Source organism: Sardina pilchardus, chromosome 17, assembly GCF_963854185.1.
Source record: "Sardina pilchardus chromosome 17, fSarPil1.1, whole genome shotgun sequence".
NCBI lineage: Eukaryota > Metazoa > Chordata > Actinopteri > Clupeiformes > Clupeidae > Sardina > Sardina pilchardus.
Genome location: NC_085010.1, coordinates 7,831,219 through 7,846,218, shown reverse-complemented (window position 1 = coordinate 7,846,218; position 15,000 = coordinate 7,831,219). Strand labels below are relative to the sequence as shown.

The window sequence follows — 15,000 nt, the reverse complement described above, 5'->3', positions numbered from 1 at the left end:
TGCGCTTCTACAGTTCATCCCCCTCTCTCTCCCTCTGGCTGAGGCGTGTGGTGTGTGCGTGTGTGTGTGTCCGTGTGCGCGTGTGTCTGAGTGTGTATGTCTGAGCGTGAGAAGGTGGCGGTGTGGTAGAGCAGGTGAGGCGTGTGTCTGTGTGTGTGTGTGTGTGTGTGTGTGTGTGTGTGTGTGTGTGTGTGTGTGTGTGTGTGTGCAGAGCAGAGCGATGTGACCCGTGGGACTGGTGGCTAATTTGTCAAATGAGCTGGAGCAGGAAGAGAGTTATCCCACAGAGATAGACCACACTTACTCCTCATATCACCCTCTGTGTGTGTGTGTGTGTGTGTGTGTGTGTGTGTGTGCTCTCTGCCCCTACCTCTCTGCCAATGTACAATGCATAGGCCAGTCTCACTCACCCTCCTTTTAAGTGTGTGTTAGTTTCTCTCTCTCTCTCTCTCTGGTCTCTGGTCTCTGATCACATCTCTACCTCTGTCACAGCTTCCACCCAGGTGCCCGTGATAGCATGGGAAGAAGTGAAACTGCCGGTCCCCATCTGGAGCCGCGAGAGCCCTGGGCGCCGCCATTCTGCTGGAAACAAATTGTGACCTTGTTAGATACACAGCTGGGGTGAGGAGGAACAAAACAAGAGCTGACACTCCTGAAAACACACACACACACACACACACACACGCATGCAGGCAAGCATGCACACACGCACACACTCACACACACGGCTGTGTCCACTGGCAGTGCTGCAATGCTCTGCTGCAAAGCGCATACACTCTCTCTCTCTCACACACACACACACACACACACACGCAGGCACACACACACACACACACACACACACACACACACACACACACACACAGAAGAGAGTAGGGCTGTGCTGATCTCACCTGCACTGTCTCTACAATACAACAATTCTACTGCAATAAAAAAGGGATAGAGAGAAGCAGGGGGAGAGAGAGATACTATAGGAGTGATAGAGAGATGGAGGGAGAGAGATACTACAATATAAGAGTGGTAGAGAGATGGAGAGAGAGAAAAAGATACTACAATAAGAGAGGGGTAGAGAAATGAAAGGAGAGAGAGATGGTACAATACAAGAGTGACAGAGAGATTGAGGGAGAGATACTACAATTAGTGATAGAGAGATGGAAGGAGAGAAAAAGACACTAACATAACTGAGGGATGGAGAGATGGAGGGAGGGAGGGAAAGAGATACTACAGTAAGAGAGATAGAGATGGAGGACAAGACACCTTAAAGAGCATGTGATGAATATTAAGGAAGACAAAACATGAAAAAAGAGAAAGAAAAAACAAAACACATGGAAAGCAGGATAGAGAGGGGGATGCAGAGAGAGAGAAAGAAAGAGTTGGGCAGGGAGAGCCACACATAGAGAGGTGTGTGTGTGTGTGGGGGGGGGGGGGGGGTGGAGTGAGAGAGGGTGAAAGAGAGAGGAGTGCAGAGAGTGTGTGTGGGTATATTTTTCCCCCCTTGTTCCATGTTTTCTGGTGCTCTGAAGTGATGGAAATAAAGACCTGCTATTACAACCACTGCAGGGGCTAAGTGGAGTCACAGCCACTGTGTGTGTGTGTGTGTGTGTGTGTGTGTGTGTTCACAGAGAGGTCCAGATGTCAAAGCAGCCCATGTCCCAACCCCCTGTTCCTGCCTCTCTTCCTCTCTCGTTCCTGAGGATGGTTTTGAGGAAAACAAGCAGGAGATTCATCATTCCTATTTCCTATTTGCTTTCACTTCCAGTAACCAATGGCTGCTTGTTCACATGAAAGTAACTTGTAAAACAACATAGTGCAATTTACATAAAATATACATTTTGATGTTTAGCTATGCCATTTCTCATTATGTCATTTATAATTTCTTACACTCACACACATTGGTGTGTATATGAGTGCCAATTCCCATGTAGGGATGAATGAATGAACAGACCACCAGTCCATTATTTAGAAGAGATGTTTTCACTGCACGCCACGTCACTGCCCAGCACAGGCATTGCCAAAGGAGCAATCTTACACGCCAGCTGATGTTTCCAAGGTTTCTTTGCCTGCGTTTTAGGGATCGGCTTATTGGTCTGTGGCCAAATCTGCTTACTGCTGCTGTAAGTTGATTTGGGGCTCGGCGTGGGCAAGAAAGAGCACTGCTGCTGTCTCTTGGGATGGCTTGAGGAGAAGGCGGCGGGAGGTGAGGACAGTGTCAGGGTCAGGGTGTCGTGGTCATCTCAGGATTAGAACGTCCAGCGCTTCAGGTATATTCTTATCGGGGTCTGAGCCAAACAGTGAAGCAAGCAGCCATTGAGTCAAACACTCAGACATGCAAACACAGAGAGAGAGAGAGAGAGAGAGAGAGAGAGGTATAGGCCTACATTGACATTGTGAGAGGTAAATTTTCTACACTGAATGCAATGTCTTTTTTTTATTGCTAATTTTCATTTAATGTGTGTGTGTGTGTGTGTGTGTGTGTGTGTGTGTGTGTGTGTGTGTGTGTGTGTGTGTGTGTGTGTGTGTGTGTCTCCCTCAGGGGCCTATATTGCTTATTGATGTGTTCTATCACCATTGATCATTTAGTAGGCTAATAACATGGTGTGTTGGAAGTTGGAAGTATTGATTAGTTTACCTGGTGTTGAATGGATGTTGTTTTGTTCACACACTACTGTGGGCAAACTCATTCTAGTGCAACGGCCACAGTTGATTACAAGCCCACAGCAATAAATAGCCAACAGGTGTATTACAGTGCTGTAATTGTGTAATCAAACACTGCTGTCTCTGTTGCTGTGTCTCAGGCCACACTGTAGCTCAACAAACTTGACAAATGTTCCTTTGGAGCACCACCAAAACTGAGCAGCAATGTTTTCTCTTCAGGAAAAGAGTTGTTAAGTTTAGCCTAGGCTATCAGGAATAAACAAACTCCCTAACGCATAGGTATAATTTGACTTTGTTATTGTGGTGTATCCAAACAATATTAGCTAAACAGAAAAGCCAGCTGAAAAAAAAACCAACAACTTACCTCAACTTCGCAGCTTCCATTAGAGTCAGTCAGAGCAAACTCAATATTTGGTCTAATTACATTATGGCTCTGTATATTTAGTGCCCTATATAGGGCACTATGTATATTGATGATACACTGCCATCAAGCGGCGATAACATGTGATTGCATTCATATAAATAGCGAAAGTGTTGATCGTTTTCTACGAAAAAAAAAAAAAATCCACATCACATACATAATTTACTTACAGCTAATCGTTATGTTAATGTGTTGTTCGAATAACTAAGTGACAGTATTTATTTTACACTGTCTCTGCCATCTCTGTAAATTATTTCGAATCTTTTCTTAGGCGAATCAGCTATAGTAATACATTTACCTACAGACCGTTATTGTACAACCCGGTTACATATGTGGGAATGAAAGTGTAGGACATACGGATTTCTTCAGTCTGTGGGGTGAGTTATGAACTAAATGTGCAATGCCGGAACAGTGTGCTATATTAGATATCAACTGTCATGATTTCATAGCCGTAGGAATTATTATAGCGATGAAAACAACTGGGATTGATCGTTGTCTGTAAACTAGCCTACGTGTCTGGTAAAATATCCATGACTTCCAGTAAGGTAGCCCAATGTTAATGTTCATAGAGGTAAAGTCAGATTCGTCAACTAACGTTAGTCGTTCTCCCAGTTTCCCCACCTCCAAATAAACTACTGAAGTTATAGATAGTGACTTTCATCTTGTGGAATAGCCTAATCACTATTCTATGTGTCTGATCACTTCCTAGAATGACACACCTGGGTCGGTCAACTGAGGTCAGTTACAGTAGATTACACTATAATTTCAACATTCTTCAAACTCTTCGTTCATTGTGTTCAGTCCTGGCTGAGAAACTAAAATGCTGCCTCGGACCGAGCTGTAAAATGTGTGAACATTAGGGCAGAACAGGAGGGTGTGTAGTTTGATGGGCTGTTGGATAACCTAAAAATAACAACCTGGTCCTTTCGCCAGAACTGCTCTCTTTGTGATATTTCTGCTGAACGCCATCATTCTTTAACTGTGTTAACCCATGACTTCAGTAACACAGTGATGATCTATAATTCATGCTGTCAAACCACATGTTCCTTCTCTGCAGCAGGATGCTGGGATTTCTGCGCCTCAGAGGCCCTGGCCCTGGCATGGTCACCTGGTGTGTGTTGAGGTCCTCCATCCAGACCTCTCTCCAACACCCCCAACCCCTCCCCTGCCTCCGCCTCACTCAAAAAGCACACCTGTGCCTCCGCTCCCAACCCTCCTCTGGCTCCCACCATAACAACCCACCCACAAGGAGGCAAGGAGACCCCTCTCTTCTCCTCCCTTGCAATCCCCTTACCTCCCAGCAGAGGGCTCCCCGTGCCCTGTACTCCCAGGGTCCATCAGAACAGCAGCAGCAGAGCTCCAAGCCTGGCGAGGCGACGGCGCGGATCCGTCTGCGGACGCGGCTGGTGGTGACGGTGCTGTTCGGCGCGGGCATCCTGGGCACCTGGTGGTACGTGCATCATGAGAAGCAGCAGATGCTCCGGCAGCAGCGCATCGAGCAGCTCCGCCAGGTAGGCATGGAAATCAGCAAAAATGCGACGGTTCGATAGGCTGGGTGAACCCTGCCTGAACTTCTGGTGAATTTGGATTTCGCCTGGCAGTTCAGGCTGGAAACCTGCACATCTTTCTCCTCTGTTCCCCGCCAGAACCTTTGGCTCCAATCAGAAACTAGCTTATCCAAAAGACGCACTGGAGCGTTGGTCTGATTGGTTGAGAGACTATCCAAGTATACAGAGTAATTTGAACGATGCCCACTGATCACACCTCTTGTTCAATAGAAACAAAGTGCAGCCTCCCCATACTGATTGAGCTTAGTATGGTGATAGCCAGACTAACGATTCGATACTATTGCGATATTTGGACCACGATACGATATTGTTGCGATACAAGTATAATAGATCATTTAATTCAAGGACCGTGCTGGAAATTAGTTCTTTACTTTAGCTGCTAAGTTTAGCATGTCATCCTTTGGATTTGCTGTCGTTTTGTCTTAATCCAGAAATAAATCAAATCAGGTATACTTAAGTATTGCGAAACTTTGAGCTACTGTATCGATATAATTGTGTGCACAGTCTATTGTGATACTGAACAGAATCAATTTTTTCCCCTCACCATTCCCGCCAGGTGGCGGTCGGGCACGGCGACTTCAGCCTGCTGGACCACAACGGACGTCGACGCAGCAAGCGCGACTTCTTGGGGAGCTGGACGCTGATGTACTTCGGCTTCACGCACTGCCCGGACATCTGCCCCGACGAGCTGGACAAGATGAGCAGCGTGGTGCAGCTCCTGGACGAGGACGCGTCGCTGCCGCGCGTCCAGCCGCTCTTCATCACCGTCGACCCCGAGCGCGACGACATCGCCGCCATGAGAAAGTACGTCAAGGACTTCCACCCGCGCCTCGTCGGCCTCACGGGCACGCCGGACGAGATCAAACACGCCGGACGAGACTATCGCGTGTACGCCAGCGCCGGGCCCAAGGACGAGGACGGCGATTACATCATTGACCACACCATCCTCATCTACCTGATCAACCCCGACGGACTTTTTCTGGATTATTACAACCGGATGAAGGACGATAAACAAATCGCGGAGAGCATACGCAACCACATAAAGAGCCATGTCCCACTGTTTACAGACTAAAACAGAGAAAAGAGAGAGAGAGAGAGAACCATCTGAACTATCTCAGACTTGACTTAAAAAAAAGTGGTTCTGCTGGCGTTGTGGACACCAGCTGTGTCTGTGGGGTCAATAAGTGTGAAATAAAGTGTGATGAAAGTGATGGATGTTTTGGTCACTGATTAAATATCTGCCAGACCAGAAGGTGTTCAAGTCAGCTGTTTGAGAATTAGGCTTGTGACATTTTAGAGAGAACAAGACCTGAGGGACACAGGAAATTGTCATGTTATGTGTTTATGGTAAATTGAAAAATATTTATTATTTGTATAGGGCATAATTTGCTTTGAGAGCATGTGAAGAGAAGTGTAAAAGTGTAAATGTTGAGAAGCTGCCTTTCATAACTACAAAGACACCATTTGTTTACAGTTTATATGATAAAAAGACAGGCTTGAGGCCATCACAGACAGATACCCTTTCCCCCATTCTCTAAGGTCATAGATCTGGAGCCATGCAAGCTCAGGCACAGGTAGACCTGTGACCACAGATAAAAATGTTTTCATGTTATCAGGTATAACTAGATATAAAATTCCATACAAAGAACTACAGACGTACAAAGCGCACACAGACAATAGTCAGAGACAATATACCAAGATCACCCTTTCCACTTCACAACGTATTTGAGATATAAATAATCTATTTTTCATCGTTTTGTTCTTTAAAAAAAAAAAAAAAACAATTTGTTCAACTGTCAACATTTGTTGATTCACCTGAATTCAAATGAAATTCCTTTTTTTTTTGCAGGAAAAAAATCCCCATATATAAACATATATAGATCGACATCAGCTTGTGGCTGTACCGGGTACAACATGCTGTGTGTTGAGGATCACTGGTTAGCAGAATGGGTGCGTTCGTCTTCAGGGGTGCATTCGGATTCATGGAGCATCTTATAGACCTCTAATATTTGCCTGGATAAAAGCCCCAAAAGGTGCCATCTTTGCCCATATCAGGGAGATCCAGGAAACATCATATAAGGAGATCCGGACAAAGACAGTACCCGGTGCTCCTTATATGGGCAAAGATGGCACAATGCATGTGTAAAAGTCCAGCATGCACTGCTTTTAGCCGCCACATGACTAAAGATCATCAAGGCGGAGCAAGATACTCCATCAGAAGCCACTTCCGGGAACCCGAATCACGCGAGACGGGGGGCAAAATCCCCCTTTGTGCAGAGCAGAGGCCATAGACCTCAATGGACCTCTTCTCTGCATAAAGGGGGATTTTGGACCCGCCCGCCATGTTAACTTGATTCCCTGAAGTGGCTTCTGATGCGGTATCTTGTTCCGCCTTAACGATCTTTGGCATGACTCCGAACGCACTGTTGACCCTTGAACTCAGTTGACCTCCACGTGCACCTGCGCCTCCACCTGCGCTTGCACATCCATGCCAGCGTTGGCGCTGTAGGCCTTGAGGCGGTCGTGGGCGCGCCGCTCGGACAGTAGAGTGAGGGCCATGGTGTCCACAGACTCCTCCAGCTCACCGTCCTTACTGATCTCCACCGTGTAGTCGTTGGCCTGGTGACGGATGGAGAGATTGATGGAAAGATAGAGAGAGAGAGATAGATAGATTGATAGATAGATACTTTATTGATCCAGAAGGAAATAAAGATGTCCAGTAGCTTATACACATCATACATACACAAATGCATGCAGGCATATGTCATCCAAGCACACACACAGAACAAAAATACAAAGGAAGATATCAATAGTGTTCTATTACAATAAGGGGTCAAGGGTCATATACAGCTGAGCTGCATAGACACGTACATGAGACCAGTCGTCATCTGTCACGAATCACCCTAGATGTTGAGATTAGTTTAACTTTGATGGCCACTGTCTTTTGTCACCAACAGTTATTTAGCCTGCTGTGATTGGCATGCGATCTTGTATTATTAATAATCATGCGATTATTGTCACTACGTCGCTGCTAAGCTCTTCCTGTCTGAATGTGGCTAAGGATGTCTAATCATCCAGAGCAATACACGGCAGGTCTACCTGTGTGTGTGTGTGTGTTGACTCACCAGCTGAAGGGAGGCTAGCATGTATCTGCAGACCTCGTGGTTGTTCTTGCCAGCGACGATGGAGGCGAAGGTTCGCTTCTCTTTCACCTGGCTGAAGGCGTTGATGACCCGGTCGCCATAGTCACGGATATCAAACACACCTCTCTCCTCCTGTAGACACACGCACACGCACACGCACACACACACACACACTTCATTTAGTGGACGCTTTTCCCCAAAGACATGAGGAATAACATTCAAGCTACATTCAAATTACAATGCAAAGGAGACCCTAGGTAAAAACAAATAATAAATAGAAAAATAATAGTGGAAGAGGGAAGCAAGGGGAGTGCACGTTAAGTGTGTTGGGTTGTTGCAAGTGTTCAAGAGAGGAGGTACTCTCTGAGACAGTCATTCTGTGTGTGTGTGTGTGTGTGTGTGTGTGTGTGTGTGTGTACCTCAGCAGCGAGATGCGGTCTGATCTGGTCCTCCCAGTCTTGTACTCGTTGAGAAAGTGCAGTGACCTTCGCGTAACGCTCAGTGTTGGCAAAGAACTGGGCCTACAAGAGAACACACACACACAAGAGACATAAGAACTGGGCCTACAAGAGAACACACACACACAAGACATGAGAACTGGGCCTACAAGAGCACACACACACACACAAGACATGAGAACTGGGCCTACAAGAGCACACACACACACACACACACACACACACACACACACACACAAGACATGAGAACTGGGCCTACAAGAGCGCACACACACACACACACACACACACACACACACACACACACACACACACACAAGACATAACAAGAGAACTAGTTCTACAAGAGAACGCTGCTATCACAATTCCGTAAGCAAATATTCGTCTAAAAACTAGCAGTTACGGGTCCAAGTTACCACGGAGACCCAGGTTGTTCAATTAATACCTGCTGACTAATGCAAATTCCTGATTGATTTTAAAGAATTTCACTTGCACAGTACGGTACTCCGTTTCTTTCAGATGGCGGTGTCTTTCCGCCACCAATACGTGCGCGATCTCCGCCTGGAAGCTTATTATTTGTTCTTGCTTGTTTTTATGCTTATAATCAAGAAGAATGCTCTATATGCTCCTTTAAATGCAAATTGAACACTCAACACTGAGAAATATGAGAAATGAAAATATTTAGCCTAGCTCCACTTTTCGACTCATTGTTAATGGTTGTTAATGGCTACATTTGACCTGGGAAAGGTCATTTAGACTGGTGTGGTGATGCTGCTTACCATACTCTTCTTAACCAGGTCTTCATAACTGATGTCCTCTATCGGCATGCCTGACGAATGAAAAGACTGCGTCATTTACATCATCTCATGTTGTTACATTATGAAATCATACAGTGTAGATCACGTAACTACCAAAGCAGGTGTTGGCGGCACTGGCACCTAGCCTGGCTCCGCCTGTCTACGCATTTCCGCTCAATTTCTTTTCCTTACAGTACTCCGTCTGGAAAAGCTTGATCCTCCCTCATTTAAGCCGGACCAACCAGCGAACAGAAGGCGTTCCTAAGAGCCATTACGTTTAAGTTGCAAGCCTATCGCTATCGTTGTGTCCCCCGTGGTTAACATACATCATGTCCAAACGATAGTGATTGAACTCCAATGATTTCAAACCTCATACAAGCGTCCACCAACGTGGAAATACACGTTTGTCTATAAATCGGGAGTCATGGTCTCCCTGCTAACTCGCACTCGTTTTTTTTAGTCAGTACTCGGTGACCTCGATCGATAGGACTCTATGGTAAAATTTGCCAGTTTTCCTTTACGCCGTGGTAAACATATGCACTGCTGGTGGTGCATATGTATAGTGGGTCAGCGGTGGTAGCGTAGTGGCTAAGGAGCTGGGCTAGCATATATACTTATACTTATATAGCATGCAGTAGCCTGTAGGCTGGTGGTAGCGTAGTGGCTAAGGAGCTGAGCTAGCAGGCAGTAGCCTGTAGCGTAGTGGCTAAGGAGCTGAGCTAGCTTGCATTAGCCTGTATACAGGGCATGAGTATGATTGTACTGTAGTTATGGTGATGGTTATAGAATTTGGCAGACACTTTTGTCTACAGCAATTTACAGAATAAGAAACTTATAACACTTAAAAATAAGAGTAAATCGTTTTTGAAATATGGTATACATTATATAATGGTTGGTGGTCCTTACTGGGTAGACCCATGTCATGGTCCTCATTATCGCCACAGTCATCCTCTGGGCTGAAGTTGATCCCCAACTCCTCAGGTGAGTCCTGGATTACACCATTACCTGAAAGGGATGGACAGAAGCCGCTCGAGTGAAGACAAAGCAATTTCAATTCAATTTCAATTTAATTTCACTTATAGAGCGCCAAAACATTACACATGTCTCATGACGCTTTACAGAGTGTTAGCGAGGAAAAACTCCCTAGAATTGGAGATACTGTACATATATTAAGAAACCTCGGCCAGATCCACGAATCAAGGGCCCAACCCATCTGCCTAGGGTCAGTTACAGTACAGTAAGTGAGCCAATGAAATTGCATCCTTCCCTCAACAGACTATGAAACAACTGATTTGACATAATGTCAAAAACACATACCGGTATGCTCTACTGTAATACCACATTACACCACGGGTGCATTCAAGTTCACCGAACTTAGGCGAACATAGGCGAACGTTTGCGAACGTTCGCAAACATTATTCCGTTAGCCTTGAGTTTTTGCCGAACGTTTGCTAACAATCGCAAACAGTCTGAGGAGGTGGTGCGCCGTGAACATACAGTGGAACTGAATTCCCATTAGGGAAATGAATACGTGGGCATTGAAAAGGAAAGGAAGGGGTAACCCCAAATACTCAATCAAGCAGTAATTGAAAAAAGTTAATAACCCGTTAAACACCAATGCTGTGTTGAAATATAGTTGTATTAATGTAGCTTGGCAAGTAGATTTTATTTATACTGCTACAATTCCCTGATATTCCATGGATTTCCCCCCAAAATGAAAATTCCTTGACTTTCCATGTCTGGAATAGACGGTTGAAGCAGACCGAGATGCAAACGTTGGACCATTTCCGCATTCTGTTTTCGCAAAGGGGAGGGGGGCGAAATATCCCTTTAGGCAGACCTAGAAAGTGACATTACATTTGAACTGAACTGCTTACTAATCTGACAGAGATCGATATCCCACTATGAGGTCTTTGCGACACGCCTCTTTAAGGAGACAGGAACTGTTTGAACTTTGCTTCCATAGAGATGCATTATGTTGCTCTATCTTGTCAGTAATGAGGGATCTTTGAGGAGGCCCTGCTGCTGGGCCGTGGTGCTGGGGTCTCACCGTCGGGCTCCTGGTGCCTCAGCTCCTCTGGGTCCTCGGCCTCCTGGTGCTCCCCTGCGTCCTCCTCCTCCTCCAGATAGGTTCTCCTCAGCTGCTCGTCACTCACCGGGACACCCTGGGCAAACACACACACACACATTATTTCCCCACCCTCACAGTAAACACAAGTGCACACACACACGCTCACACACACACATTATTTACCACGGTAACGGTATCTCTCTCTCTCTCTCTCTCTCTCTCTCTCTCTCTCTCTCTAGTACACACACACACACACTCTAGTTCACCACTCCATGGTACATGTACATACTGTGCACACGCACAATTTCACCACCTTTACAGTAAACACACACCACACCCACACCCACACCCACACAGACACACACACACAGTAACAGTAACTTCTTACTCATGTTCACAGCATTATACACACACATATCATTTCACCTCTCTCTCACACACACCAACTCATGTCTCACACGTACATGGAGACGCATGCACACACGTCCACACACACGCACAAGGAACTGACCGTTCTCCTGAGGACATCTCTACGGGCTCTGATACGCTCCTTCATCTTATTCAGATAGATGTAGTTAAGTTCTGAAACACAAACACACACACACACACACACACACAGTCATCGACTCTAGCAGGACTACAGAGTGCAAAGACATAAATGCATACAAGAGAGAAGTCCATTCTCACCTGGCAGCGAAGGGCCGTTCTTCAGTTTGCGATCAGACACCTTGTCTAAAGCGAGCAAGGCATGGGAAAGCATCAGTCAAAACGATTCAATACACAGAGTCTGAGTTAGAGCAGGACTGAAGGAGTTCACACGCTACTGTAGGTGTGCAGTGGGGTCAGTGCCATGGTAGTATGTGTGTATGGAGATATCCACATTTTGATAATATGTTTCGTTGTTTTTGACAAATACCCTACAGTAATTTCCTGTGAATCAGCCACATTGTGTATAAGCCGCAGGGCTGTGTTTTATGCGAGTTAAAAGAAACACAACCATATTGACTGTCCCCTTGTATCAACCTCATAGTAGAAGAAATGTAGCAAAATCAATGTATAAGCCGTGGCTAATAGTCGGGAAATTCCGGTATACTAAGTATAAAAATTAGAGTATAAAAATACCCTAATTGGCACAAATTAAAAAAAAAGTCTGCTCATTGGAGCTCCAATGAATGGAGTCAATGTTTTTATCACCACAAGTGTAACGTTTCGGGCCAACTTGCCCTTTCTCAGGGCAAAATATACACACACACACACACACAGAGTACGTACATGCTTTCATACACCACGTTCCAAAGTCATCCAGTTTGGAGGAGGTTTTGCGTTTTCTTTTGCCCGACTCTTCCAACCCTGCTGGCACATTGCAGCAACGGCCTGAGTGAGAGAGAGAGAGAGAGAGAGAGAGAGAGAGAGAGAGAGAGAGAGAGAGAGAGAGAGAGAGAAAGGAGTGCCAAGATTCAACATTATTCAACACACACATACACAGTTGAAAAGGCCTGACTCAAACCCCACCCACAAATACACACACACACACACACAGACCCAAACACACACACACAGAGTTTAGATTCCCAGTCTCACCTTTCGCAAGAGGTTTGTCTTCACCCACGACAGTGTACAGGTCATGCCACTTCCAGACATCCACCACTTCCTGCAGAGCAGACAGCACCAACGCTTAAAGCTATTCAACGAGCGTAAACTTCACATGCACACTGGGAAAAAGATTACTGGCAATGATCAGCTAACTGGAATAATCCGTTTAAGGGGTATACGTGTCTCGAAGAAATCAGAGTATTGACAGAAACCTACGTGTGCTAAACAGATTTTTCATGAACCATTAACATCAGTAAACACGCTCAATTAAGTTTCGGGGCTTTTTTGGGGGTGCATACTTTACACTACGGCCACCTTTCCCCTGGACACAGCACATGTGGATTTGTTTTCAAACAGCCATGTTGCCATGTTGACTGACAAGGTAATATTACACAATTTCATACAATATTAAGGACTGCAGATGAAAACTAGCTTATTTTGCTAACTCTGGCACATTTACATTTTGAGTGTAATCGAAATGTCAATTAATGTGCACTGTCCCTTAAATAAATACACATCATACATATCATACACTTTCATACAAATAGGGAACCTAAGTGACGCGCATCTACTTCCGGTCCATTGGACTTAAATTGTGAAAAATTATGAACAGTAGTCAATGGAGAGATAATAATTATTTTTTGTACTCTGCATTTCACATATGATGTGTGTGAATTTAAAAGATAATTTTTAACGTCAATAAAGTACTGTTATTCAATAGACTTTAAAAGTTACGTTAGTTTTGTGCGAATCTGCCCCGTGGACTACATCTCTCGTCTCAAACGATGTCCGTCACCAACATTAAACGAGCTGCTCACTAGTTAGCTAGTTGCTATGCTAGTTAGCGGTTACATCTTGCTGCCAACTATGGCACTTTACTGCAGTTTATGTACAGTCTACGGACGAATACAACTTATTTGGAGTGTTTTATGCTCTAACTCATGGTATTTTCACCGGCAAGGGGGGAAGCTCAATTAAGACCTGCTGTTGCTGGTGCCGGTGGCTGTGCCTGCCTGTGAAGTGGGCTAACGTCACTAACGCGACTGATGTATTTGTAGCCGCTGGAATTACGATATTTCACAATGTTGTAATTCACTAGTTAATCAACTGCAAATGTCTTTACATGAACATTTGTCTTTAAAATTGACAAACATCATATGTGTAATTCATGGCACAAGACCATGGGGACCAGAAAATAATTTATCTTTCTCCATAGACTCTCATTCATTTTTTTCCGATCTTAGGTCCAGTGGACCAACCGGAAGGGGCGAAGACTTAGGTTCCCTATATTAGGCTGTTGCACAATCGGCGTAAAAGCAATTTTGTGATGGTGGGCAGACAGCAAAGTGGCGAGGTTGGGAAGGTGTGCCATTCTTCTTATTACAAGTTAGCTATGAAAATGGCATCCCAAAAACACGTTCATACCGCCTGTGTGTGTGTGTTGCAATTAAAATGATGGGCAAAATGCAAAATAAAATAACTATCTGTATGTATGTAATGTGTATGTAATTGTATGTACTGGTCCTTATCTATCTGTGTGATAATGCTGTCTTTATTGTCACTTATTAGCTTGTGTGTGTCGTTGGTTATGTGTTCTTAACACCTGGCTGCAACTCATTTCCCCCCCTGTGGGAAAATAAAATTGACTTGACTTGACTACGCTAACTCTCGCCATCGCCCCAGCTGTGGCGCAACTGGCTGGGGCACCTGCACTGTACGCCAGCGACCCAGTTTCGATTCCAGCCCCGTGGTCCTTTCAGGATCCCACCCCTACTCTCTCTCCACTGTCTCTATCATTGAAGGCATAAAAAGCCCAAAAAATATATACTTAAAAAAAATAAATCTCGCCATCAAAATGGCATCCCGAAAACACATTACTAACACCTTCCCATGGAGGCTCTAGTGCTGCGGCAGCACCACTTCCACCATTTTGTTTCTACGCAGTGCTTGTTACCTTCTGTTGCTTTGGGTCAATGGCAACTGGTTTCACAGCAGCTCTCTCCCTCAGCATTCTCCTGTCACTGCCACCCTGAGGAAACAGAAACATTCAGGGGTCTTAACACATACATCCATGCCATTTCACAACTCAAGGTTTCTCTCAGTGTTTGTGTGTGTGTGTGTGTGTGTGTGTGTGTGTGTGTGTGTGTGTGTGTGTGTGTCTGTGCATGCGTGTCTTACATGATGTCTAGCACTGTAGGAGAGAGTGAATGAGAGAGAAAGAGAGAGAGAGAGTCTGTGTGTGTGTGTGTGTGTGTGTGTGTGTGTGTGTGTGTGTGTGTGTGTGTGTGTTACCT

At 45.2% G+C, this 15,000-nt stretch overlaps 2 protein-coding genes across 5 annotated transcripts in view; one reads left to right on the top strand and one right to left on the bottom strand.

Annotated features, from left to right (window-relative positions):
• Positions 1–3,359: 3,359 nt before the first annotated feature.
• On the top strand, positions 3,360–5,853 carry LOC134062254 (protein SCO2 homolog, mitochondrial). Of its 4 annotated transcripts, none has more exons than XM_062518207.1 (4): positions 3,360–3,453; positions 3,786–3,813; positions 4,134–4,587; positions 5,201–5,853. In XM_062518207.1, exons 3-4 carry the CDS (start codon positions 4,138–4,140, stop codon positions 5,714–5,716), a joined length of 966 nt encoding a protein of 321 aa, XP_062374191.1. In that variant the 5' UTR covers positions 3,360–3,453; positions 3,786–3,813; positions 4,134–4,137; the 3' UTR covers positions 5,717–5,853. The 4 variants fall into 4 exon arrangements, with proteins under 4 accessions (XP_062374191.1, XP_062374192.1, XP_062374193.1 ...); XM_062518210.1 differs by having other exon boundaries at positions 3,411–3,453; positions 4,137–4,587; XM_062518208.1 differs by lacking the exon at positions 3,786–3,813 and having other exon boundaries at positions 3,364–3,453.
• A 132-nt stretch (positions 5,854–5,985) lies between these two features.
• Positions 5,986–15,000, bottom strand: part of ncaph2 (non-SMC condensin II complex, subunit H2) — an 18,643-nt gene continuing 9,628 nt past the window's right edge. The window contains exons 9-20 of the mRNA XM_062518206.1: positions 14,999–15,000; positions 14,661–14,735; positions 12,695–12,764; positions 12,386–12,487; positions 11,801–11,845; positions 11,625–11,695; positions 11,093–11,207; positions 9,949–10,047; positions 9,025–9,074; positions 8,207–8,308; positions 7,770–7,919; positions 5,986–7,263 (exon numbers count right to left, since the gene is read on the bottom strand). The exon at positions 14,999–15,000 is cut by the window's right edge and continues 171 nt beyond it. Coding sequence (XP_062374190.1) covers positions 7,084–7,263; positions 7,770–7,919; positions 8,207–8,308; positions 9,025–9,074; positions 9,949–10,047; positions 11,093–11,207; positions 11,625–11,695; positions 11,801–11,845; positions 12,386–12,487; positions 12,695–12,764; positions 14,661–14,735; positions 14,999–15,000 — 1,061 coding nt within the window. The 3' untranslated portion in view covers positions 5,986–7,083. The remainder of the gene's footprint in view (positions 7,264–7,769; positions 7,920–8,206; positions 8,309–9,024; positions 9,075–9,948; positions 10,048–11,092; positions 11,208–11,624; positions 11,696–11,800; positions 11,846–12,385; positions 12,488–12,694; positions 12,765–14,660; positions 14,736–14,998) is intronic.

Bases quoted from the DNA above. Each gene is read 5' to 3' on its own strand.
- LOC134062254 (XM_062518207.1), top strand. From the start codon at position 4,138: ATGCTGGGATTTCTGCGCCTCAGAGGCCCTGGCCCTGGCATGGTCACC. The intron at 4,588-5,200 runs GTAGGCATGGAA...CATTCCCGCCAG, and splicing joins GCATCGAGCAGCTCCGCCAG to GTGGCGGTCGGGCACGGCGA.